Source organism: Empidonax traillii, unplaced genomic scaffold, assembly GCF_003031625.1.
Source record: "Empidonax traillii isolate 1590-97213 ecotype Southwest subspecies unplaced genomic scaffold, ASM303162v1 scaffold460:size473327, whole genome shotgun sequence".
NCBI lineage: Eukaryota > Metazoa > Chordata > Aves > Passeriformes > Tyrannidae > Empidonax > Empidonax traillii.
This window is the reverse complement of record NW_020955653.1, coordinates 270,881-295,204: the sequence shown is the minus strand read 5'-3', so window position 1 is coordinate 295,204 and position 24,324 is coordinate 270,881. Positions and strand designations below refer to the sequence as shown.

The following is a 24,324-nucleotide window of genomic DNA, read 5'->3' as shown; positions in this document are numbered from 1 at the left end:
TTGTGGGCGATAAACACTTATGGTAGGGCGTGTGCTTGCCTGTCCTCATTCTGCAGGTTTGTGGGGAGCTACAGCCCCTGAGCAGGGGCCCTGCTGCTGTTTGAAAGAAGGGGCAGCTGGTACCCTCTGTTGACACAAGACTAATTCATATTATTTTCATTAAGTCTTCAGGTGTGTTACCTTGTTTGCCTTGGAGGATAAAATGTATGGTGCCAGGCTCTGTTTCTGGCTTAACAGAGTGCAAGTTCAGGGCTCTTGGACAGATACACACCATGATGAACTGCTCTAGTTTTTAAGGGGAAAGCGTTACGTGGATGATCTGAGTGAATTTACTGAAATTCTCTTTCCTTGAAAGAAGCTGCATTAGTGTCTGTTGGATGAAAGATTTACCAAGTGGGACAGTAAATGGTTTTAATAACTGGAATATGAATTGTTCTTTCTCTTGCAGTTTCTTGCACAGCCAACCACTTGAAGAAGAAGGAATTCTTCAGCCCCTTATTTCAAAAGACCTTGGACTATTTCCTGCTGTTCCACTCCCTTTGCTCCCACGTTTCGGCAAACAAAAGATCCGGGGAGGAGGATGAGGCAGCTAAGAGGAAAACCCAAAAAAGAGACCTCCAAAGATAAAAAGGAGAGAAAACAGGCAATGCAAGAGGCTCGGCAACAAATCACCACGGTCGTGCTTCCCACGCTGGCTGTCGTAGTACTGCTGATTGTTGTGTTTGTTTATGTAGCGACTCGTCCAAATACAACTGAATGATGCATCTTTTCAGACTCTCTAGCTTTGGGGTATTAATAATTTTACCAAGAGCCAAAAGGAACTCTCTGCCACTCTTTTAGTACTTTACAAAGGAACTTGCTGGTATTTTCAGTCTTTCTCTTGGTTAGGGTCCTGCGGATTCTCTTTAGGAATGTAACATAAAACGTATTAGTGAATGTGCCAGTACGTTTTATGGCCCAGTTCATGTGCCTTTCAGACTTTTAAAATGGTGTTTTTCTTAAATCTGTTTGAAGCTCTATATTGTAAAAGGAAATTGTGTTCTGCTATAAATTTGTAAAAAATCAGCTTTCAGCTTTTATTGTTGATATGGATAATGTTGCTCCCATGAGCTCTTGTATGTCTACTTCAGAATTTCCAAAGAAGTACATTTCTTCTTTGTACTTAATGTCATATGAAGTGCTTTGATTCAGAAAGGATATATTTATTTTTTGAATAAAAGAGAGAAGTCTTACTTGGAATCTTCAAATTATTTTGCAAAAAAAGTCACTTACTGTGAAAGTCTACATTGTGTAATAATTTTTTCATTAACCACTATATAGCTCACTCAAAAAGAATATCCTTTTGGTGTGAGATGCCAACATGCAAAGCGAATATTTCAGGATCTGCTGGAAGGAATCCTACAGAATTTGGAAAGGGAGATTCTGCCAGGTTATGGTGAAGTAACTAATAGCAATCTGCATAAATACAGATAGTTGTTTATCTGAATGTTCAATATTTAAATCTGTATAAGTGGCAATAAAAAGGCGATTTTGGATACAGCTCTCGATTATTTTTTTAATAAGGAAAGAAAAGTAACGTGAGTGTAACTTTGATCTCTTTGCTGAAGTGAGTTGCTGTCCTGTGACATGTCTCATCCCCTCATTTGAAGGAAGCTGTGAGCACAGTTTAGGCAGTTTTATTCTAGTAAATCATACTATACATTCTCATCAAAATGCTTCACTGATCCTGTGTTCTACTACAGCCCTTTCTCATCCAAGTCTTTTAAGGCACTCAGTAGGCATTAACCTTCAGAAGACTTTGGGGAGGGAATTTGAGAACTCTTCACTGCTGCTTAAATGCAGGCCAAGCAAGGAAGAACGTGATGCTACAGGGCACTGAAGCATGGCAGGAAATATTTCTGTGTGGAAAGTCAAAGACCCCTCGATTCTTTCCCTCACATGTTGTCTTTTGGCACGGGGATCATCCCAGCTAAGTCAACGGGACTGTTCACAGAGTTCCAGTGACAGGGGGAGCTAGCTGTGCTTCCTGCATTACCCCTGTGTACTGCTGTGCAGAATGCTGCTGCCAGCCAAAGTTACTGTACAAATCCCCCAATTTAAGCAAGCAAATGCAGGTCCTTGTAGTGCACTTTGCCCTAAGACCTGTGTTTCCACAGTGGGGTGAGCCTATGGCCAGCCTATAGACCAACACCAGTCAGAATGACACAGATACCTGGTGGTGCAGGGATGGCCACGGCTCTTGACGCTTGCTGTGCCACTGCTGGTGAGAGTGTCTAGAATTAAACCAGCCCTGCGGACTAAGGTGTTTTTGAAATTCAAAATTCACTAAAAGCTAAAAGGAAGAGGTTGGATGAACTGTTAGTTTGTTCACCTGCTCAGCTTGCATCATAGTTTTGGGGATATAAGCCCAACAAACACAGACAGGATGGCCATTGTGGTGTGCCCACGAGTGATCAGCGGCAAGTCTGCTGTGGAACCCATGTGCTCAGTGAGCCGTGTGCTGACACTGAAATTATCTGTGCTTTGCACTGAGAACTGCTTCCTTCAGCTGGAAAGTGATGCATCTGTAAAAGTAATTGCTTAGTCTGTGTCATCTCCCAGCTGTTTCTGTTCTCCCAGGCACCAAATCCTTGTCCTATTTTTATTTTATCCTCAGTCAGGGATAGCTGTAATGGAGCTCTGGTAGATTGCACCTTTTTCAGTGGAGCTGTTCAGCTTGAATACAATTTGTGCCTGAGGATGCAAACAAAAATGTGTGTATTTTACATATGTGTGTCCTGGGGTACTTGGTGTCTTGGGCATCTAGAATTGAAGCAGAGTTTCTGCTAATCACTTCCATAGATTCCTCCTCATCCTTCTCTTTTGTAGATCCTTAACCAAGATTTTCATGTCCCTGCTTGTTCTGTGATACTTTCTGATGGCTTTAACAAAGTCCCTGTGACATTCCTATCTCTGAGTAGTAGGCTTATTTCAGTCCCTTCCACCTGCAGGGCTTTTTTATGAGCCCAGGCAATGATTTTATAATTCGGAGAGCTTTCCATGAAATTGTTCAGAGTCCTTATGAGATTTTTCCCCCTTTTCATTTTCTGCAAGAGTTGCGTCTGTGACACATGAGAGCAATGAACTGATGTACTGGTTGATAACAACTAAATAGGTAAAAGGTCAGTTGGGTTAGATAACATTTATGATTAGTCCTCTAATGAGATGTTTCATTTCTGCTGCTTTTTCTTATTCCCTCTGTCTCTTGTAACCTGCAAATTCTCCAGGTCACAATAATCATCTTTTCAGAGCCAAATGTCCATTAATATGAACCTATAGCTTGATGCTAATAAGAGACATTGTGTATTTCAATTCCCTGAAATGTGCAATTTTACTGAGTGCTAATTGAGAGGAAAATAGTGTTACACATTCTGAATGGTTCCTTATGCAGAAGCTGGAATTGATTTCACAGTTCAACTCTTAAAAAAAAAAGTATTTTTTTCTCTAGTAAACAGTGAAGTTGGATTCTAACTTTTTCTACCAAATTCCCTTTTACTAATATTGAATATGAGAATGTGCATTTGTATAAAAGGTATGAAGCCTCTGCAGACAGAAACTGTCAAAAATCACTGGGTAATAAGGGGAAGTAAATAATTGGCAGTTGTCCAAATGTCAACTTGTGTGAGCTTCTCATCTGAAGGTGTAACTGTGTCTCTGGTTTTTTAACAGTATGTATTACTCTAACTGTCAGTTGCCTTCAAAAATGTTTTAGAAATAGGGTTTCAAACCTTTTCCCAGCATACAGTAGCTTGTGGGCAAAACTGAATGATTTATTGCAAGCATTTTACCAGAAAACTCATGCTGAGATTCTTCTTCAGCAGTGTCTTATGATATAGTTTCCAAGAGTGCTCATTATCAGGTGAAGTCATTAAAAACCTGCCATTGCATTCTATCAAATTATAGAAGCAGTTTTTTAAACCCAATTTGGCAAAGCATAAATCACATCTGAGTCAAATACTTAAACATCAAGGTTTGAATGGAGTTTTATAAATGTCTGCAAAGTGCTAAGAAAACAAAGCAATCGTGTCAAGCATTCTTGCAGTGGCTAAGTGCCCGTCTGTGCTACAGGTGGACCCAGCTCCCCAAAGCCAAGTGAGAGAAGCCAGTGGCACTGCCTGTGGTCTGAAGGAAGAACCACATGTACTTTAAGAGCTTGGAGAGGTTTACTTATTCACATCCTGATGTTCAGTTTAAATACGTACATCAGAGAAGAAGAACTATTCTTTTTCCAGACTGTTTATGTTCAGGTGTGAACACTCCTGTAGCTCTGGAAGAGGTGAACTGGAGCCTGCACTTTGACTCTAATTTGGACCTGCACTACAGAGATGATGACACTAAGTTGGGAGGAGCTGATGACTCCCTTGAGGGCAGAGAGGCCCTACAGGGAAACCTTGACAAATTAGAGAGATGGGCAATCACCAATCTTATGGAGTTTAATGATGGGGGGGGGGGCATCAGGCAAAGCATCACCAGCTGGTTGAGGGAGGGGATTGTCCCTCTCTGCTCTGCACTGGGATGGCCTCACCTTGAATATTGTGGGCAGTTTTGGGCACCACAATATAGGAAAGATATGAAGCTCTTAGAGAGCATCCAAAGGAGGGCAGCGAAGATAGTGAAGGGCCTGGAGGAGAAGCCGTGTGAGGAATGGCCGAGGGCACGGTCTGTTCATCCTGGAGGATACTGAGGGGAGACCTCATTACAGTCTACAGCTTCCTTGTGAGGGGAAGAAGAGGGGCAGACACTGATCTCAGTGGTGACCTGTGATGGGACCCAAGGGAATGGCCTGATGTTGTGTCAGGGAAGGTTTAGGTTGGATATTAGGAAAAGGTTCTTCACACCAAGGGTGGTTGGGCGCTGGAACAGGCTCTCCAGGGAACTGGTCACAGCACCAAGCCTGCGAGAGTTCAAGAAGCATTTTGATGATACTTTCAGGCACATGGTGTGATTCTTGGAGTGTCCTGCACAGGGCCAGGAGTTGGACTTTGATGATCCTTGTGGATCCCTTCCAACTCAGGATATTCTATGATTCTTACCAGGAGAACTTTCTTACCAGAGCAGGGGGTTCCAGTTCACACGCCATGCACCAGTGAAGCAAAGCTCTGCCATCCGTGCCCTAGCTGAGCGTCTTCATCATCACTACAGTTGGAGCTCTTAGCTGATGTTGTCTTCTGCACACCACCTTTATTTGGTGAAGCTTCAAGCAAAAAAAGTTTTTGCTATGGTGCTTACATGGGATGCTGAGGACCAAGACTTCTGTAGGATTTCTTGCTCCATGTGTAATTTTACAAGGGTTAACATCAAATAAATTCTTCATCTGTTGCAAGAAATTTGGTGACAGAATGGTTCAGGACTGTTCCTTGCATACAAACATGTTCTCATAAGGTAACTGGGCATTTTTTCTTCATAAATCCCTTTTGAAGTCCCTGGTAGTTTGGTTAAGAGTAGATCAGAAGAACAAACTGATCAGTCTGTTGATTTAGAAAGGGACACTGCAGTGCAGAATATCAGTGTCTAGGGGCACTGCTGAACCCATTAGCAGAAATTTATATGCACTACATTAAATTACAGCCTATTTATGGATTTGAGGGTGTCCACGTGATTAAATAGAAACTCCAACACAGTGAACTTTGAGATCTGATCCCTACAGTGAGGAAGAAACAGCACACAGTTCCCACACTGGTTTGGCCAGTTCCAACAAACTCTGCTTTGAACAATCCTTAGCCTTGCATTTTCTCAGCAGACTGCTATGTCTGAGAAGAAAAAACCGAAACACTTCCCTAGCACAAGGCAGTTAGTGTAAGATCTAGTGCATAGCTATTCTGAATGGAATTAAATGGGGGAAAATGTGCTTATGAATGCTATAATTGGCTCTCATAGGTAGTAAAGCCAGAGAAGAATGTAATCTTATAATACAGGCCAAGGACCTTCTGCCAGTGCCCTCTGCTTTCTCCCAGGTGTTGAGTCTCTGGGAGACCCAGGAGCAGAAAGCAGCAGGACTGAATGGGGTCCAGTACATACCTGAGCTGGCTGTGTGATCCAAGCTTTGATGACTGGCATGATATACCATAGCTGTAAAGTCACCTGAGGCTCACCTCATTAGGCAGTCTCTGTTGGTGGCTACCTTCTCATTCTCACTGCTGGTGTTTAGTCTAGCTTTGAATTATTAATTGCTGGTGGGCTTGATTCTAGGCACTGTTGTACCACCGTTAAGCCAGGAATTATAAGCCGCTGCACTACAATAAAGCCAGAACGGTGAAACTGGGAGGGTCAGGCACTTTCTGTAGTACCTCTGATCACAGCAGAGATTTATTAACCTTTGACTGGGTAAGCTAAACTCATAGTTTAAGTTTACCTACTGGAAAAAGCAAGAAAGCTGTGCCTCTAGTTGTTCATTTTTGTGTTCATTTGGCACTTGTGTTTTGCTGCTGCAGTTTGCACTCCTCTCTGTGTGGCTCTGAGTACCCATCATCTGACACACTCCCATTCTTACACTCTAAAATTTCCCAGAGATAAAAGGAGAGAGTAAGGCGTGAAAGAAAATGCACTAAATACCCAACTTTCATGTGAGGCTCCTTTAAATGGTTCTGTTCAGTTACTGTCATTTCAGGCCCCTCAGAGTAAGTTTCAGGGAGTGAATTGGACAGCAATGCTCTGGCAGCACTTATGCCACCAACTATTTCAAAATTACATCTTGATGAAACATGTTGGCAGTTGCATGCACGACCTCTGTTTTTCCTTCAGCAAAAGCTGGTGGCAGCCTGAACCATTGTTCTTTGTATTTAAAACAAGTCTTTCAACTGGGAGCCAAAAAAAATGCTTTTCAGTAAAGCTTTGAAAAATCATCAAAGTCCAGCAGCTTACAAAAATTTTCCATTGCCTCGTTATTCACGAAGTAGAATAGAAATTTTCTGTATGTTTTGGGCATTCCATAGCTCCTGAACATTATGCCTTATCCTGTCAAACTTAATGATTAATAATTCTTTTTAAATTTTTTTTTTCATTTTTGTTTGTACTTTCATGCATTTATAGCCTTGGACCCTTCTGGTTATTCCTTTTTATGTCAATATGCATACATTCCCAACCCCTGTTTATAAGGTGTATCATTTCTCAGTCTTTATTATTTTCACTGTACATCATTCTTTAAAAAGTTTTTTTGCCATGATAATATCAGAAACATGTCTCTTCCTTCAGCAACCTCTCACCAGCTCTGTCAAGTTTCTACCTTTTAATACAATTAAGGTATTCAAACCAGTGTTGTGGCTCCAATCATACTGTGGCAGCAAAGGGCTCATTTAAATTGGGGATTGTCAGATGAGCAACGTAGGCTGTTTGGCTGGGAAAGAGAAGGGTGACCTTTCTGGTAGGTAGGTGTTCAAAAAATGGCACTTTGATCCATACTGTCTAAGCCCATTTGTGGCATAATATACTCTGGGCAGGCAATAATGCTAACAAGTAGGCTGTTCAGATACAGGTACTTTGCAGTTTTCAGTGCTTTTTAGAGGGACTTTATTATATGGCATTGCACAAAAACCAGGTGAAATTAACTCTTATTATTTCATTAGCCAAAATCAGTAGCTTTGAAAGATCTTAAAAAGCTTTAGGAAAAACAAATCTTACTCATTTTTTGATAATTTCATTCACTCACTCTGTATCATCACTCAGACCTTGAGAGGTATCCTCATACCTGGACTGGACATGGAGCATACTGTTGTCTTGTATGTTTAAATGGCTAACTGGTAATTTTTTTTCTCTTATCCTTCTGAAAGACAATAAGTTGCTGTCTTTTCGCTTCTACAGATCTTGCCTGGCTTAAAATTTAACTTCATTTTCAGAGGTTCCTGAATTTCTTCACTAGTTCTTTTATATCTCCCAGATGCATTTCCCCTTAAGTTGAGGATGCATACATATTTAGTTTGTTCAGATGTCCTTCCGTCATCTTTTTATTCAGTCCTTGTTCCTCCAGCTGAGTCTAGTAATTTTCCTGAATTTTCCTGTAAAAGGTTCTTTGATGTCCTCATCTTCATTACTCATTTTACTGCAAGCTGAGCCAAACTGGTATTTAAAATCTTGGTATTTTGTGTAAGTGTGATGTAGTGTAGTTTGTCTTAATGGAAATATCGCATCGAAAAAGAATTTACATTTTAGCCATGGTCTTGAATATTAATGACACTTCTTTTACTCACAAACTGGAGCAGTTTGACAGCCTGGTATTATTTTTATCCAGATTTTCCCAGGAAGTTGGCAACAGTATATGCTAGAAAGCAGTTCTTCAGTATCTCATTCACTAAAATTGGTGGTTCATCAACAGTGTCTGTAATTTCTGTTTCGCTTGCACAGCAGTAGAATTCAGTATGAATTGCAAATAAAAGGAATCTCAACATTATGCATTTTTTCGGCACATGGAGTTGAATTAACTCTGCTCAGTTATATAACTCTTCCCATGTTGTAGAAAAATGTAAAGAATTTAGGCCCTTACCTAAGACAGATCACAAGTTGCCTGAAGTGAAAGTTTTTTTTCCTGTTCCGATGTAGTTAAACAAGGAGCCAAAACATCAATACCCAAACAGATGCTTTTGAATACAGGGTTTAAAAATTGTAAAATGTTAATGAAAAGATCAGGCTCTGCCTCAGGTGAAGTCTAAAAGTCTGGTAAAAGGGGCAATATGGGTGTCTTTAAAATATGTGATTTGTCTATTCATGTTCCTCTAATGGACTGACATGGCTTAGAGGGTAATAAAGAAAGAGATCAAACTTCTCATTTCCAAAGTCCCAAGGGCTACTTCCACAGCCAAGGAATAACCAGAGCATAGATAAGCTCTTCATGCCCGGAGCTGTGACATGGCTTAAGGCCCTTATTATTCTTCTCTACAATCTAGAGAATTTCTCTTGGCTGATTCCAATTTCAAGGGAATAATTCCACTTATTAGCCCTCTGTACACTACAGAATTTTAATATCTTACTTATTTTACAGAGTTGCAACAGGGTCTCTGCTGCACACAATTTAACTGTGCAAAACCAACCTTCATATTTTAGAATATGTTTAGTTTATTTTGTAATATAGTCTAGTTACAATATACTTAAACCCATAGGATAATGATGATCTTATTGAAAACTTGGTACTAAAAATAAATGCTATTGGCAATGTGATTAAATACATTAAACACCTAGTTGCAGATTTTAGTTTAAAGAAACTCGTGGGTCATTACCTGGTTTTCTTTTCTTAATTGTGTGACTGGCTTAAGTATGTCTGCTTTGCTGTATCCTGGCATGTTTTTTTAGAATATTTTCAGAGTGTCTTTGCAGCTCTTCAAGGTGCGAATTTAAACGTTCTTCAAACTCTCTTGCATGTTTATCTTCCTCTTGAAGGAACTTTTCTGTTGTTGCGAGGAAGGACATCTCATGGGGAGACTGAGCAAGGAACAGAAAATCATGGTTAGTAAAAGCCAGCGAATACTACAACATGTTTGCATTATCAGATTCTAGATAGGAAGAACATCTTGACCTATAGCAGCTAATAATGCTGTAGCACTTTATACCTCACACATGAATTTGAGCATAAATTTTTAAAGGCATCCATGTGCCTAAAGGACATAAAGTGAACATGATGTTTGATTATTTCTGATATTCACAGCATTAGAATGTAGATTTAGGATTAAAAATTTAAATATTCCATTAGATAGGATTAGGCTGCTGCGGAACCTCCAAATTCTTTGGATCGCCTACAGGTTATGTTGGTTATTTGTATAATGTAGACCAATGCAGAGGACAATAACCTTTTTTGGAGTTACGAAATATATTTAGTGTTGGATACTGCTGATTGCCTACTGGAATTTTAGCTCTCTCCTTTTGTGATGTGATGCTTTCTGAGGAAAGGAAGAAAACCTATGCTCATTCCAGTACTATTAACTCCAAGCCCTGACATCCTGGAGAATGTACTAAGTTTTATTCACTGCAAGGAATTCAGCTGAAAAATCTACTAAATTTTATTCACTGCAAGGAATTCAGCTGAAAAATCTTCTTTCCATTTAATGAGAATTTAGTAGCCTCAGACATAAACCATACCAAAAATCAGCCTTAAAATGGTTGTCATGGGATGCAGATTTGTATGAAACAAAGTGAGTCTTTGATGGAACAAGTTCTAAATTTTTAAGCAGCAATTTTTGTTAAGTCTTTTGCTAATGCTTAAGATGCATTCATTGGAATGTCTTTATCAAAAGAAATATGAAATAGTTTGTCTAAAGATACTATGCTTTTTTAAATACATTCAATGCTTATTTGTATACATAAATACAATTTTGTGGCATGACTTTTTAAAATTTGACTAAGGAAAAAACTTAGTATAGTTGCATTAATATTAAAAGAAATATTATTTTTTATATATGGTCATATATTGAGAAAAATAATTAATAATCTAAATTAAACCATATCTTAAATAGTTTTAGTTACTGATTGAGTTATTAGTCTGGAATCTTGGGTTTTGCTTTTTCTAGAATTTAGAGAGTTAATATCTCAGTACATCAAATAAGAATTCAGCTATTCAAATGCTCTGTGCTAAAGGCCAGTTTTATTACACCTGTAAGCTTTTACTCTAGGCTCCATTGTATCAAAATGAGGTATTCTGTCTAGAGACAAATTTGGGTTTTGTTTTCAATTTCAATGAAAACTACCCTTTAGCAGCTTGTAAGTCCAAAAGATTCTAGGTAGAGAAATGCTTTAAAGCACCATTCTATTCAAACTCTTTGCAGGAGACTTTGAGATGAAATTTAGAGATTTCCTGTAGGAAACCCCTTTTCTTTTCAAAGTACAACAAGTAAGAGATAGCTGGAAATTAATTCTGAATTTAATACCATCCTTCTAGAGTGAGACAGGCTTCCTGATTTATAGGGCTCCTAAAATGAAATTCACAGATAAAGCAGAATCTTGCTTTTTTGGAAGAAGGTTGGGGAAGAAAAATTTGCCATGTACGAAGAAGAAACTCAAAAGTATTGGATCATTTTGTGTCACAACAGTCCTCTATCAATCTATGCACTAGCAGGAATAAGAAAGAATGCCAGTCTTCTGAAGTTTGAGAAACTGGAGGGACATCACCTGTCTTCTGGTTTTCTTCATTAACACGTGCATGATTTCCCATCCAGAAATTATCAATGTTTTTCACATGAAGAGTTTTTTCTGAGATTCTGAATGCCATGGCCATATGCACATGTATTCCTTCATGAGCTAGATCACAAATACATCTCCCTGTGATGTTAGGATTCACTGATAGAGTTGGCAGTACTGTTTTAAATTATTTGAAACAGGCTTTCGTGTTATGAAGAAGACACTGGATTTGGAGGCTTTACTTAAGGAATGTGTTTCGCTTACTGAATACCAGCTCTGCAATCACCAATTCCATACTGAGCAAATACTTGCAGTGAGAAGCATGGGAAACTGGGAAAATCTCCATCTGAAATATGAATTTAATAGGAGTCATCACCTAGAGAAAAGAGTCTTGTCGGACTTTTCCATATGGACAGTAGGTTTACACAGGTGTTAGTCTTTAGAAACACTGCATCAAATTACAAGAGATCCTTAGAGATTCATTATAACAATGCTTACAGTTACTGACTTGTCATTGGAAACAGATTGGCCTCATGATCAAGCCACCTTCCTAAACTGCTGATGTCCTTTGGTTCAACTGGTACTTACTTTGATGTGTTTCTTCTTGAAATGCACTGTAAACTCCTAATGAGACTTTTCTGAATTCCCTCACAGCTGAGAGAAGAATGTTTATCACTTAGAATAAGCAGGTCATGGCTCCCCACTGAGGGTCAGACATCACAGAATATGATTTTAGATACGTCCCTAATGCACTGGTTTTCCTGCACTTTGAGAGAAGGTTTTATCTAAGCAGTTCTAAAAGGCAACATTCCTTGTTAGCAACTACGCTTTGCTTTCCAAGCCTCTGGTCTGTTCTCTCATTATGTTCTTTATTGTCTTTTGGCGTCTGAGGAAGAAAAAACGTAAAGAAGCTGCTTTAATCCATGCCTCAGGTGAGATTCATGGTCCCTGGTTTTGAATTTCTTTTCCTTGGACACCGCTTTTATGTTTTTTGGTTTTCTAACAGGATCTGGATAGAAATGGGTTCATTGTAAGCTTTCCATCTAACTTGTTTGGGTAATTAGGCAACAAGGCCTCTATTTTTTCACTTCCACACTGCAGCTGATCTCATATTTCTTTGGTGAATGCCATTAATGAGAACCACCTTTTTGCCTCATTATTTTCTGGAAATGAAGAAGGGCACCTGACAGAGATGTGTATTTCTACATATGAAATATGTCTTCTCCTTAAATAAGAACTACCCAATGGTTATGAATTAACTCTGAATTGCTAGGGAGAAGCCCTTCAGGAAGGGCTGTTTTCTCTCAAAGACTGCCTAATTAATTTGACTAGAGTTAATCTCTTATTTGCCCTGTGAGTTGTCCCAGCATTCTTGCATGCACCTTCAGCAGGGCAGCAAGAATGTTTTAACACTTGGGATATTTTTACATTTAGGTTCCAAATTATGAGTGGTCAGACCACAGTGTCATAGTCTTCTTATGCTTAAATGCTTCTACTTTCCAGGAAAGATTTTGTAATACTGGAAGTAGAAATTGGTCTGGCTAACTTTAGTTTCACTGTGACTAAATGTTGCAGCTTTTGGGAGTCGTTTCCTCTAACCCTACACTGGAATACATCTTAAGCCGCAAGTACAGATGCCTGTGTTAAACATGCTTCTGCTCAAATATGAAAATAAAATTTGAGATGGCTAGGAAATTGCTAGGAAGAGTTTTAGAGGGTCTAAGTACCTAATCAGCTAGGTGAAAGTAATACCTAAGACTGGGAGGCATGGACTACAGCATGCCTCAGGGTAGGATCACAACTGTCAGAATAACTCCTAATAATGTCCAGTGGTAGAATTTCCACAACTTTCCATTATAATCTATTTATTAAGCAAGTTCCCACAATAACGCTAGAAAGTTTCCTAATGCCTAATTTAAATTTTCATTGCTCCATCTCAACTCTTTTTTTTTTTATTTCCAAGCCTTGAAAACAAGAAAAAATATCTGTCCAGCATCTGAAAAGAAACATGAGAAGGTATTTGTGACTAAAAGATGAGACAATCATTTTTTGAAATTGTTCACTTCAGTAAAAGAGCACAACCCAAAGTACTGTTCAGAGAAAAAGTATTTCCCTAGATTTGGAAAGCCCAGAAACAAGAATTTGTGGAGTTATTTCCAGTGAATTCTAGCTGAGCTCCCTAGTTTATTCTAAGGCAAGAATTACTCTACACATGCAACCTCTAAGTAAGTATGTGAAAGGGCAGATGTTCCAGTGGAACATTTACTAATCTTTGTCTGAACACTCTCTACCAGGAGGAGAGATGTAAGTCTTTGTCTAAAGCCCAAAAGACTGTTTTCTCTCTTCCCTCAATACCACAAGAGTAATTTTGGTATTTATCAGGACATCACCTGGAAATCTAATGTTTTCAATTTGTGCTACATATATGCTTCAGAAAAATAGTGCCTTATAACATTTTCAGAAGTGTTGAACATACTGGAGATTTCACTTGGGTCCTGTCCCTGTGTCCTCTTCCCCACAAGTCCAGAAAACTCTGTCAAAGAACTCTGGTTTGCAACATACTATGTTTTTTTTCCCCTCTTTCTCCTTGATGCAATGGCTTTCCATTTGAACACAGAACTCTAGAGTAACAGACTGTTGAATGATTTCAGCAGTAAAGCTGTGGTATCCAACATCAATCTGAGTGGTGATTTTATTTCAGTGGTCTGAACTTGTACCTGCTTCAATGCCACTGATTTGGACTTAGTCTCTGTATGGGAAATGTCCCTTGCTTAATAGTTTTGTTATGTACTTTGCCCACACACCAGCTGGAAAGTGCTTTCCCTATAACCTAGTCAATTGCCTTAGCATTGACCCTGTCCTGAGTGCCAGCTGGGAAATAGTTTCACTGAAGAAGTGTCTCAGAATGGACATTTTTCCCAGGCTGTCTGAAAACAGAAGCTTAGCAGTTTCACATCTCTGAAACTTCTGACAGAAGAGAAAAGAACTGGTGTTTAGCAGGCTCTTCTGAAAAAGTCCAAACAACTCTTTTCATGATTAGCACTTTAAAGAGGAAAACTCTCAAGCCATGAGAAACCAAAAGCCATTTACTTAAAATTCCTGTGGAACATGAGAATATAAAAAAATGGAAGTGAGGTCAAACACCCAGAACTACTGGGTGGTTTTCACTGTTCTCAGGCTACTGGGACACAGATGATGGGACCACAGTCAGCAAAGGGCTGCACTGCAATCCCTGCTTCCTAGGCAGGCCATTACTGTGGTCCTTCCTATCATCAGTGAGATTCTGGAATGTGGAAACAGTCTTCCAGCAGTTGTGGCTCTGATAGGAAGGATGTCTGTTTTCTTCCAAAGTGGACAGCAGAACCGGGATACAACAGACACAGACTGCTTGACGATGATTGTTGGTGTCAACAATCCTCTTCGCTCCTACTTAAGGTGAAAAGTGGCAAGAAAATTGCCTGTAAGTTCCTCTAGTAATGCTGAAGTCTTCCCTCTTCTGCAGGTTCAACCACAGCCCTGCAGCTGAGGATCTCCTGGTTACTAGGATCCATGTATCACAGCTGGACAGAAGGATGCTGACAGTTCATTCCTTACCTTGTTAGTTCCAATACTTAATGATGGCAGAGTTCCATGGTTTGAGGTCAGGAAAATGCGTGCTAAGTTTTCAAGTGCAAAAAAATAGTGGCCTGTAGTGGAGGCCTAAGGAAGAATAGCAGATACTAAGGAAGAGGATAAACCTCAAATTTAAAGAGAAATCTTATGCCAAAGAACTATGGAAAGTTTTTCTTAAGTTGTCCTAGGCAAAGTGGGATTTGTCCCACTTGTCATGGAGGTTGACAGTCTCCAGCCTATGAAGACTAAAAGAAAAAGTGCTATGCTATTTCTCTTTCATTTAAGAAAAATTAGGATTACAGCAGTTATAATTTCTGTTCCTTTTAAGATAAAAAAACTAATATATAGAAAGTAGTTGCTGTGATTCCTCTGATTTCATCCATCAGTCAGATGCTGTAAAACTTGTCTAGCAGCACTTAGAGCAGTAACTTTCCAGGCATCATGGAAATACACACTTAGAGCAGAGTGCTCTTACAGAAGCAATATGATGCAAAGTGCCCCAATATAGAAGCCAATAAGCTAAAATTTAGAAATCTTTCTCACAGACACATAATGGCAGGTAATTATCATCATCCTTATTAGAAGACTCGAGGTATGGCTCAGTAGGGGATGTTTAATCTCCAGAAAAACTACATTTCTGTTAGGGTAAGGTATTTCCATTCTTGCTGGGCTGTCACTGTATAAATAATAATGACAACAAGGGTTATCTAATTTTTGGCTCCTCCAAGGCTGCACTTAGTCCACAGATGGATTTTTGAAAATATATGTGTTAGAGGAAAATAGTTACTTACTGATAAATTGATTTCTTCTGATAATTTTATTTCTTCTCCACTGTAAGCAGGGCTCAGTAAAGTGCCTGTTCTGCCCATTTTAGGACATGGCCTACCAAAGCCCAAAGGATACCCCAATGGTGATGATGGAGATTTATAAACTGTTTTCTTTTTGTGACATCTGTGAAGTGGATGAGAAGATAAAATGCTATCACTTTTTGACCCACTGATATTGCCTTGGCCGTATAAAGCAGGACTACAATTTCTGTGGTGTCCACTGGCAGTAAGCATAGCAGTCTGTTGACATTCCATTTCCCATGCATCTTTATTTTGGAATGATCTAAAAGAAAAAAAAAACAAAAACAAAGTGTGAAAACCAGTTAAAACTATTAAGCTATCACAGCAAAGCCAAAGGCTTTTCTTTTCTTTGTTTCCACAGTTTTGGTTATTTAGCTGTTCCAACTGCTTCATGCATGAAGTTGTGGGCATTACCAAGTTGCAGCAATTTAGCAACTTTCCACCTAAATTACCGTAAATGCCAGGGTGTTCATTCTCTTTCTGCTTCAGCTGTGACTTAAATCACCCTAATTTAAACCCTTTTGCTGGAGCATAAGTTGAGGAACCTTGCCTGGGCTGGTATAAACTGTGGCAGGACAAGAGCTAAAACACAAACTCACTTCAGGTGTTGAAGATGCCCATACTCTTTAAGTGTTTGTTACCCATCCTCTGCTAAAGGTTATCGTTCCTTTAGCTTTTCAGTAGAACAAACTGTGGAAGCACTCCTCAGCCATGTCCTAGCTTATAGTATGATAGAAACTAGAGTGAATTTAGCCAAACAAATAGAGGAAATGAAATATGAAAGTGTGAGATGAGAGACAAAAACTGTTATTAGTGGTTGAATTATTAGTAAATGTTGATGTAATGTCACCTTAAACGTGTTCAAATAGCTAGAGTTTAGAATAAATAAATAAAAATAGTACACGAATATTTGATCCTGCAGTTTTATGGCAATGCTAATTTTGCCACTAATTTAATGACAACACTTTGGAGATTAATATAAAAAATTAGATTTTTAAAATATACTTGCTAAAAAATTGTACAAGAACATGCTTCTGCAGCTATAAGTGAAATCTTTAAGCTTAAGAAAGAATTTTTCAGTGTTTTATTATGATGTTCCATAACTCTTGTATCTCCTTTAGAGTGATCAGAATGATCAGAATTAAGGTATTATATATGTATATATATATGTATTCATATGTGTATATATACATATATTATGTATATATTTGCATTCATTTGGAGTTCTGTAAAGCTAGAACTGTTACAGTTAACAGCAACTTAGAAAAAAAAGAGCTATTTTCTTCCCATTCAAAATATCTTCTTTTTCTGACAGTTAACTGAACAATTCTGATACTGTATTGATCAAAGCAGAATTTTGAGACTAGCTTGGCCCAATATCTGCTGAATTGCACTAATATTATCAATGGCATAATTCCTTGTATTATATGTCAAAACATGCAAAAAAATTAATTTCAGATAATAATAAATTTCTGTTACAATATTTCTGATAGAGGTAAAAATTTTTGTTGTACTGAGGCCTGTGCTTATGATGAAATTTTAATCTTGAGAGGTAACTAGTAAAAGATGATAGCTGTCTGAACAGATTCTATCATTGCAAAGATCCTAAAACGCTTCACTAATTTGAAATGCAGCTATAAAAACTTTTAAAGAGCATGGTCTCTACCACTAAAATATAATTATAAATATTCAAAAGTATGCAGTGCTGCACACTTTTTTTTTCTTTTTAAATAAAAACAAGAACTCACCAAGTGCAGGGAAAAGCCTGTTTTCTGCAGAAAGATCATAACATCATTTTCTAATCTTAATTTGAATTTTTTGCTGTTGGAAGAGGGTGGCTGTGCAGCCTTAACAGACCTGCTCATGCCCTTTTGCTGGTTTTGTCTGGGGTAGAGTTAATTTTCTTCAAAGTAGCTGGTATGGGGCTGTGTTTTGGATTTGTGCTGGAAACCGTGTTGATAACAGAGGGATGTTTTAGTTACTGCTGAGCAGTGCTTACATGGAGTCAAGGCCTTTTCTGCTCCTCACTCCACCCCACCAGCAAGGAGTGTAGGGGTGCACAAGGAGCTGGGAAGGGACTCAACTGGGACAGCTGATCCCAGCTGACCACAGGGATATTCCAGACCATATGGTGTCATGATCAGCAATAAAAAGCTGGGAGAAGGTTGACTAGGCATCAGTTGGTGGGTGGTGAGCAGTTGCACCATGTACCACTTGTTTTGTATCTTCTAATTCTTATATTGTTATTATTATTATTAATTATTATTATTATTATTTCCTCCTCCTTTTCTGTCCTATTAAACTGTATTTCAACACACAAATTTTACTTTATTTTATCCCAGTTCTTTCCCTGGAGGTGGGGGAGTGAGCAAGTCACTGTGTGGTGTTTACCTGCCTGCCAGGTTAAGCCATGACAGCCCTGAAGTGTGAAACTGAGTATTCAATAAATGGACTGTGTAGAACAACTCAGAGAACGAATGAAGAATATATTTTTTCTCTGATTATAAAAGAGGCAGTGATTAAGATACTCTGAATGCTACAGGAAAGGAAATTATAAGCACAGGGCTATATTATTAATATTACTATAATTTTGTTATTACTATAATAATATTATTATACATTCTAACATAAAACTCTCTGAGACTATTCACCAAACCTTCCAGTTTTCTAAATCACCTAAAATGTTTACCTTTATGGAGGCAGAGTTTTCTTCTTTCATGTTCTCTTTACATAAACACTCTCTGCTCCTTGGGCACAGGTGAATACTGTTTTGCTTCCTCCCCCCCCCCCCCCATTTTAAAGTCCATTCCAGATATTGTTTGGATGAAGGGCACAGTGAAAAAAAACCTGCCACAATTGAAGATAGATGGCATGAATAATAAAATCACAGATTGGTTTTCTTCATTTTGTATTCTGACCTTTTTGGAAGTAATTTTCTCTCTAAACCTACAGTAAAGTCTATATGATCTATGTTCTTTTTTCCCTGCTTCTCTATGTATTTAATAACAATTATTACTGCTATCATATAGCTTACTCCGTTAAGAGCAGAATTTTCAGACTTGAGTGCCTACAGTTATGCTAGCCCGTAGATAGTGAAAATAGATATTGCTCCCTTGCCCCCCTCCCCTGCCCCTGCCCCCAAAAAAGGACTGATTACTTAAAGGAACTCCACTTCCTACTGTAATCCATGCTGGGGCTGCTTCGTATTTTTGAAAAGCATGACACCTACACTGAGGTGCTTCAATACGGATACTATGCCTTTACTTTGGACAGTATTTACATCTGGGGTTTAAACTTCTACCATTTCAGTGCAAAATAATATCTAACACCAGAGATCTACTATGAATACAAATGCAAATGTAGGCAAATATCTGCAAATTTGTAAAAAACTGTCCACTTGTTAACACTAGCAATGCAAATAAATAATTTTCAGTGAGATTACTTCATAGGGTATTTAACATGCACACATACTTCACAAAAATAATATCACTGTTGACATGGTGACATATGGGACAAGAAGAGAAAGAATTATGTCCTCACAAAGGGAATTTATGTAGACAGGCATCATCTTTTCCAGAGTAATATATAAAATCAGCCTGGTCCCTATGCGGTCAATGACTAAAGTGATGCAAAATAAATTCCTTACATGGTTTGTTCTGGTTGACATAACTAGTCTTGAGAAAGAAAACAACAGGTCTTTAATGACCAGAATGTCTTCAAGAATTTGTGTTGATGCTTCTACCTTGCAAGTATAACTGCTAGCTATATTTTAAAAATGGATAAAAAATATTTTCATTAAGAGATTGTTTTCACTGCTTCCACTTCATCTGCTGCAATAGCTGATATAGTGGTGAGCGTGACTAAGAGTGTGACATCCAAAGGGTGGTGAAAACCTCCTCAGCACAGATACTTCACCATCAACACACATCATTTAAGTGATCCCCAGCTACCTTAGCAGCCATTCAGTTCTTGCTTTTACCCTTCACTTTTGCCATATGATGAAAGTGCACTCCGGGTTGACCCATTATGTATTTTGTGCATATTTTTATGGTAAATAGGTAGCTTTTCATTTGGGAGCTCACATGCGTGTTTTAATATTGGAAGAAATAAACTAAACACATCAGCTTCATCAGAGAAAGTCCTCTTCAACTATGCCAAAATTTACATCAGCTGTATGTGGCTAAGGTCCAAATAAAGGATTGAAATCTTGAGGGTGGGAAAAACTTATGTAAATGGCAATTAGAAGTAAGGCAATTATCATATAAGAGAACAGTATTTAATGGAGGTGGTCATAGGTAGAATATGGGCACAGTCCTTTTTTTATCAAAAAGATGCTATTCCTTCATATCTTACTTCGTAATGTTTAGAAGTTCACTGTCTGCTGAAAGAAAGAAGAAATCGTATTGGTTTTAAAACTGCAAATATAACTTCCTGGAATTTCCTGTGTTTTCTTTAGAGGTGTCCTTTTTAAGTCATCATGGTGCCCATACCCAGGATTCCAGTACTGATTGAGAGACACGACTGAAAAATACTGTTGAAGATATATATATATATATATATATGTATACCCCTCTCTTGCATAAACACCATGTTTTCTATTTTTTTACTATGTAAAAAAAGTTTTTGTGCCCTTTCTCCAGTGCCATAATTACCATGGAAACAGAACTGCAAATTAAACCAGAAATAACAGGGTTTATGCTCACAATAAAATAAACATACCCCAGATTTTAACTCAACCAACATCAATTCCCTGGTTTATCTGCATACATTTGATGACTGAAAATTTAATTTTAGTTTTCTGGGAAAATCTTGAGGTAGGCCCCTGTCTGGGAACGGAGAACTGATAGTATAGAGAGGGCCCAATCTTAAAAAGACTGTCTGGCTGATGTGCATGTACAGTGCATGTGAAATTTACACATTTTTGAAATCTGTATGTGTATGTATTTATTTAGCTAGATAGCTTTTCATTTAGGAATTCAAATATGTCAATGTGTGGTTTAGACTCTGAAAACCAGGCTCAATATATCTGTTTCATTGTATTATTTATAATTTATATTGTGTTTTGTAGTGTGGCTAAGATTTCTGCTATGGTAAAGGTTAACTCTCCCAGTTTTGGTTCAACATTGGTCTTCAATGGCTATGAAATCAAAATCCTGCAAATTACGTGCATAGTTCTATTGCCAATACATGCACATTCTCATAAGTGAAATTTCACAGTCCCTTATGTACAAGTGTAAATTCTGAGCAAATGGGAAAAAATCTATTTTTTCTCACTTGAGAAGAGTGGAAGCATGTGTTAAAATTGCACTGACCAATTTTGGTGAAGTTGTGAGACCTACGGATGCAGAATAGTCTGTATTTTGGTTTGTAATTATTTGTTCCTGCAAAACCTTCAACATCATTTGAAACTTCATAGGAAAACAGCCATAACTGCCACTTCTGCTTGTGTGTGTATATATATATATATATATATATATATATATATACATATGCACATTATGTATATGCATATATATACATACATATAATATATCTATTTATTTATATAAACATGAATACTATGTCTAACACTAAACAACATTCTTTAAAAGGAACTTCTAGGAAAAAATATATTGTGATGCTACTCTATTTTGCAGAAAGAAAATAATTTTAAATTTTGCCAAAAACTGTATGTATGAGTTTGGAATCTTAAAATGTACAGTTTTGGCTCCAACCTTTTCAACTTTGCTTCACAGAGCTATTTTACGTTAGTGCTATAATGCAAGTTCTTTATTACAACTGATCAAAACCTTTAGCTTCCTCTTATTTTTTACTTTCCTGTACTGTGAAATATTGCTTAGCAGGGACTTTGTTTTCTTTTTTTTTTTCCTGCAATGCCATGAAGGTAGTTCAGTGCCTCACTGAATACAGGGAAATAAGAAGAAAGTCATCAGTACAAGGTTTTCTTTGAGTGTGAGTATTCTTAAGTCTCATTATTTTTCCCTAACAAGGAGTTTATTGTAGTAATGACTTACTCAGAGCATCTGAAATTATGTTTCTTTTAAAAATCAGGTCACCCCAGAACACCAAAACCAGACAAGGCATTAAAATACATTTAATGAAACTTCGAACAAATTAAAGTGAAAGACACAATCCTTTCCAGCAGGGGTTGTAGTTCAAACTGCTTATTAAGATAACCTCCCATGGAGCAGTCTACCTCTCGTGTAGGTTTTTATATCCTTTCCTTGTCTTTTTTTATTTTTTTTTTTTTTTGGCAGTAAAAATACAGTCTGTCCTGTTTTGCAAAACTTGGAACTTAGAATAACTTGAGCAGCACACAAAAAGTTTTTGAAGTTGTTTCATGTACTAAATACTAAATTAGGGATAAAACATTTCTGGAACTTCATTTATTGCCAAATTCCATCAGCCACCCAGAAAACTGTAGGAACTGCATACAAATATACTAAATAGGTCCGATATTTATGTTGGTGGGAGTTCTGAATGAACAAAACCAGAAAAAGCTTAACACTTACAGGAAGTTTGATATATGTGTACAATCTAAATATTACCTCTCTTCCTTTCCTTGCATCTTTGAATGGGTTTGGTAGCTGTGCTCTGTTTCTCCATATGTATCTGTGCAACCCAGCATTGATATTTCTGTGTCATTTTGTAGTTTAGCAACACTATTTTCTAGTCTTAAATTCTCATGTTTCATTTTGTGAACAGAAGCTGTGAAATTTCCATGTTCTTTGTTACATAAATCTATATTCTGTGAAAAGAGATAAAACCATCATTAAGTAGTTATTTTTTCCACAATAAATGGCTGTATTTTTAACAAGCAAACACAAAACAATGTTCCACGCTAAAGAAAGACCTAGCTACCATATATAATCATGCAACATTTAGAGCAAACCAAGATAATTGCCTCCAGAAAAAAAAATCACTGTAGATAAACGAAAAAGAAAGAAAAACAGCCTCTATAACACAATAAAACAAATTAAAATTCCTCAATAAACATGCATTCAAAATATTATTGTTGTAAATTCATCGCTTGCTTTGTAAAACTGATGACATAAAAGCAACCATAACAGCTATAGCTGCAGACTGTATTGCTCCCTCCAGTAACAATTCCTCCAAAAATAACAAGAAAAATTATAGAAGCTCATTACTATACTAGATAGAGGGTATGTGCACAGGCACAATTTAATACCTGTGTTGAGAAAGTCACCTTCAGTTTCAGAGGCAGTGAAGTAAAGCCACATTAGCACAGAGTGCTCTGTTACTAAACCCCGCTTCTCACTGAGTCAGCCCACATGGCATACACGTCAAAATACCCCAAGTGCAAGCCCCATGTGCACTGTGACCAGGGGCTAGAGCCCATGCACTAGGATACCAAGAAGGAATGATGGATATTAGCTCTGGAAGTTGTCTAGCCGGGACACTCTGCTCTTTCTTTCTCCCATCACTTATTCCATGAAGCCTACACTGCACACCTGAGCTAACTATTTTGGAACTGTCTCTCTGCAGAGTACTGCATTGCCAAATCTATTTGCCAAAACAGTATACTGTCATCAACAGGAAATTCTCAAATGGTTTATCAGATTGCACACAATATATTAAAATCCCTTGCATTTTATTAAGCTATTTTTTCATATATTTCTAGCTTTACCTTATTCTTTTGGAACCCAGTAACTCATGAGTATTACAGGTTTGGTTCTTAGTATATTGCTAAGCACAACTGTGCTCCTGCACCTCAAACCTTGTCTGTTCCTTGCACTAACTGATTTGATGCCACCTCTTCCTGTGAACCTTGCCTTGCTTAGCTGCCTTTAAGGGAAACTTATGAGCCAACCTGGAATGGAAATGCTAGAAAGTGTAAGAAAATTTAATATTTTGTGCAACGATGAGGGAGCAGGGGCTCAGCTATGTCTTACAAGTGGGAGGAGTGGAAGAACAGAGGAAGAAGGAGAGCGCTAACTCATCCTAATAGATCTAGAATCAGCAGTTAAGTTACAATGGCATGTAACCCCAAAACTGAGCTGGCACAGCTACACTGCTTTTGAAATCTACACCCTGAAAGTAACCTTGCCTGATAATGCATTACATCATACTGACTTAGGCTGACACAAGTCTGACAGGTCTGTGTAGTGTTCCACCCTACAGCACAAACACATCCATAAAAATCTCCCCAATTCCTGGAATCTGAATATCAAATATTTCACAATCTGAACATCAAATATTTCACAATCTTTAATGTCTAGATCCTCACAATACTTAGTAAAGCAGGAAAGAATTATTAAATCCACAAATCCACTGAAAAGTGTATTGACCTTGGTAAATGTAGTAACTGGATTTTACTGCTAAAATTTAAAAAACACGTGAGGTGTCCAACAATTCTTAGCAGACAGCTCTTCTCAATCTTCAAGGAGAGTATCACTGTAGAGAAGAGCTGGACATGCATGCACACATCCATCTTTGTTTCCACAATAACATATCATTTATATATATATATATATATATATATATATATATATATATAGTAGAGTATATGTATATATAGGTAAGAAATCACTGACCAATATATATGCTATTTTAAGGGTGTGGATATATGTGACGTTCTTTCATGCATTTGTCAGACACAGGAAGACAATTAACAGGCTACAAATCCCCCCAAAATGTATTTACCTCAGTACTTAAACAACAAAAACAACATTTCAGTGTTTTGCTTTTTTTTTTTTTAATGATAGAT

General features: G+C 37.8%; 2 protein-coding genes across 7 annotated transcripts in view; one reads left to right on the top strand and one right to left on the bottom strand.

The window, feature by feature from the left end:
• The window catches only part of SMCO4 (single-pass membrane protein with coiled-coil domains 4), a 28,394-nt gene extending 26,855 nt beyond the window's left edge, over positions 1-1,539 (top strand). For all 6 annotated transcript variants that reach the window (XM_027895422.1, XM_027895424.1, XM_027895427.1 and 3 more), the window contains one exon: positions 449-1,539. In XM_027895422.1, the coding sequence (XP_027751223.1) occupies positions 581-760 (180 nt within the window). In that variant the 5' untranslated portion in view covers positions 449-580 and the 3' untranslated portion in view covers positions 761-1,539. The remainder of the gene's footprint in view (positions 1-448) is intronic.
• Positions 1,540-8,971: 7,432 nt separating this feature from the next.
• The window catches only part of DEUP1 (deuterosome assembly protein 1), a 41,743-nt gene continuing 26,390 nt past the window's right edge, over positions 8,972-24,324 (bottom strand). The window contains 3 exon segments of the mRNA XM_027895428.1: positions 8,972-9,447; positions 15,540-15,858; positions 22,145-22,344. Of these exon segments, the coding sequence (XP_027751229.1) occupies positions 9,277-9,447; positions 15,540-15,858; positions 22,145-22,344 (690 nt within the window). The 3' untranslated portion in view covers positions 8,972-9,276.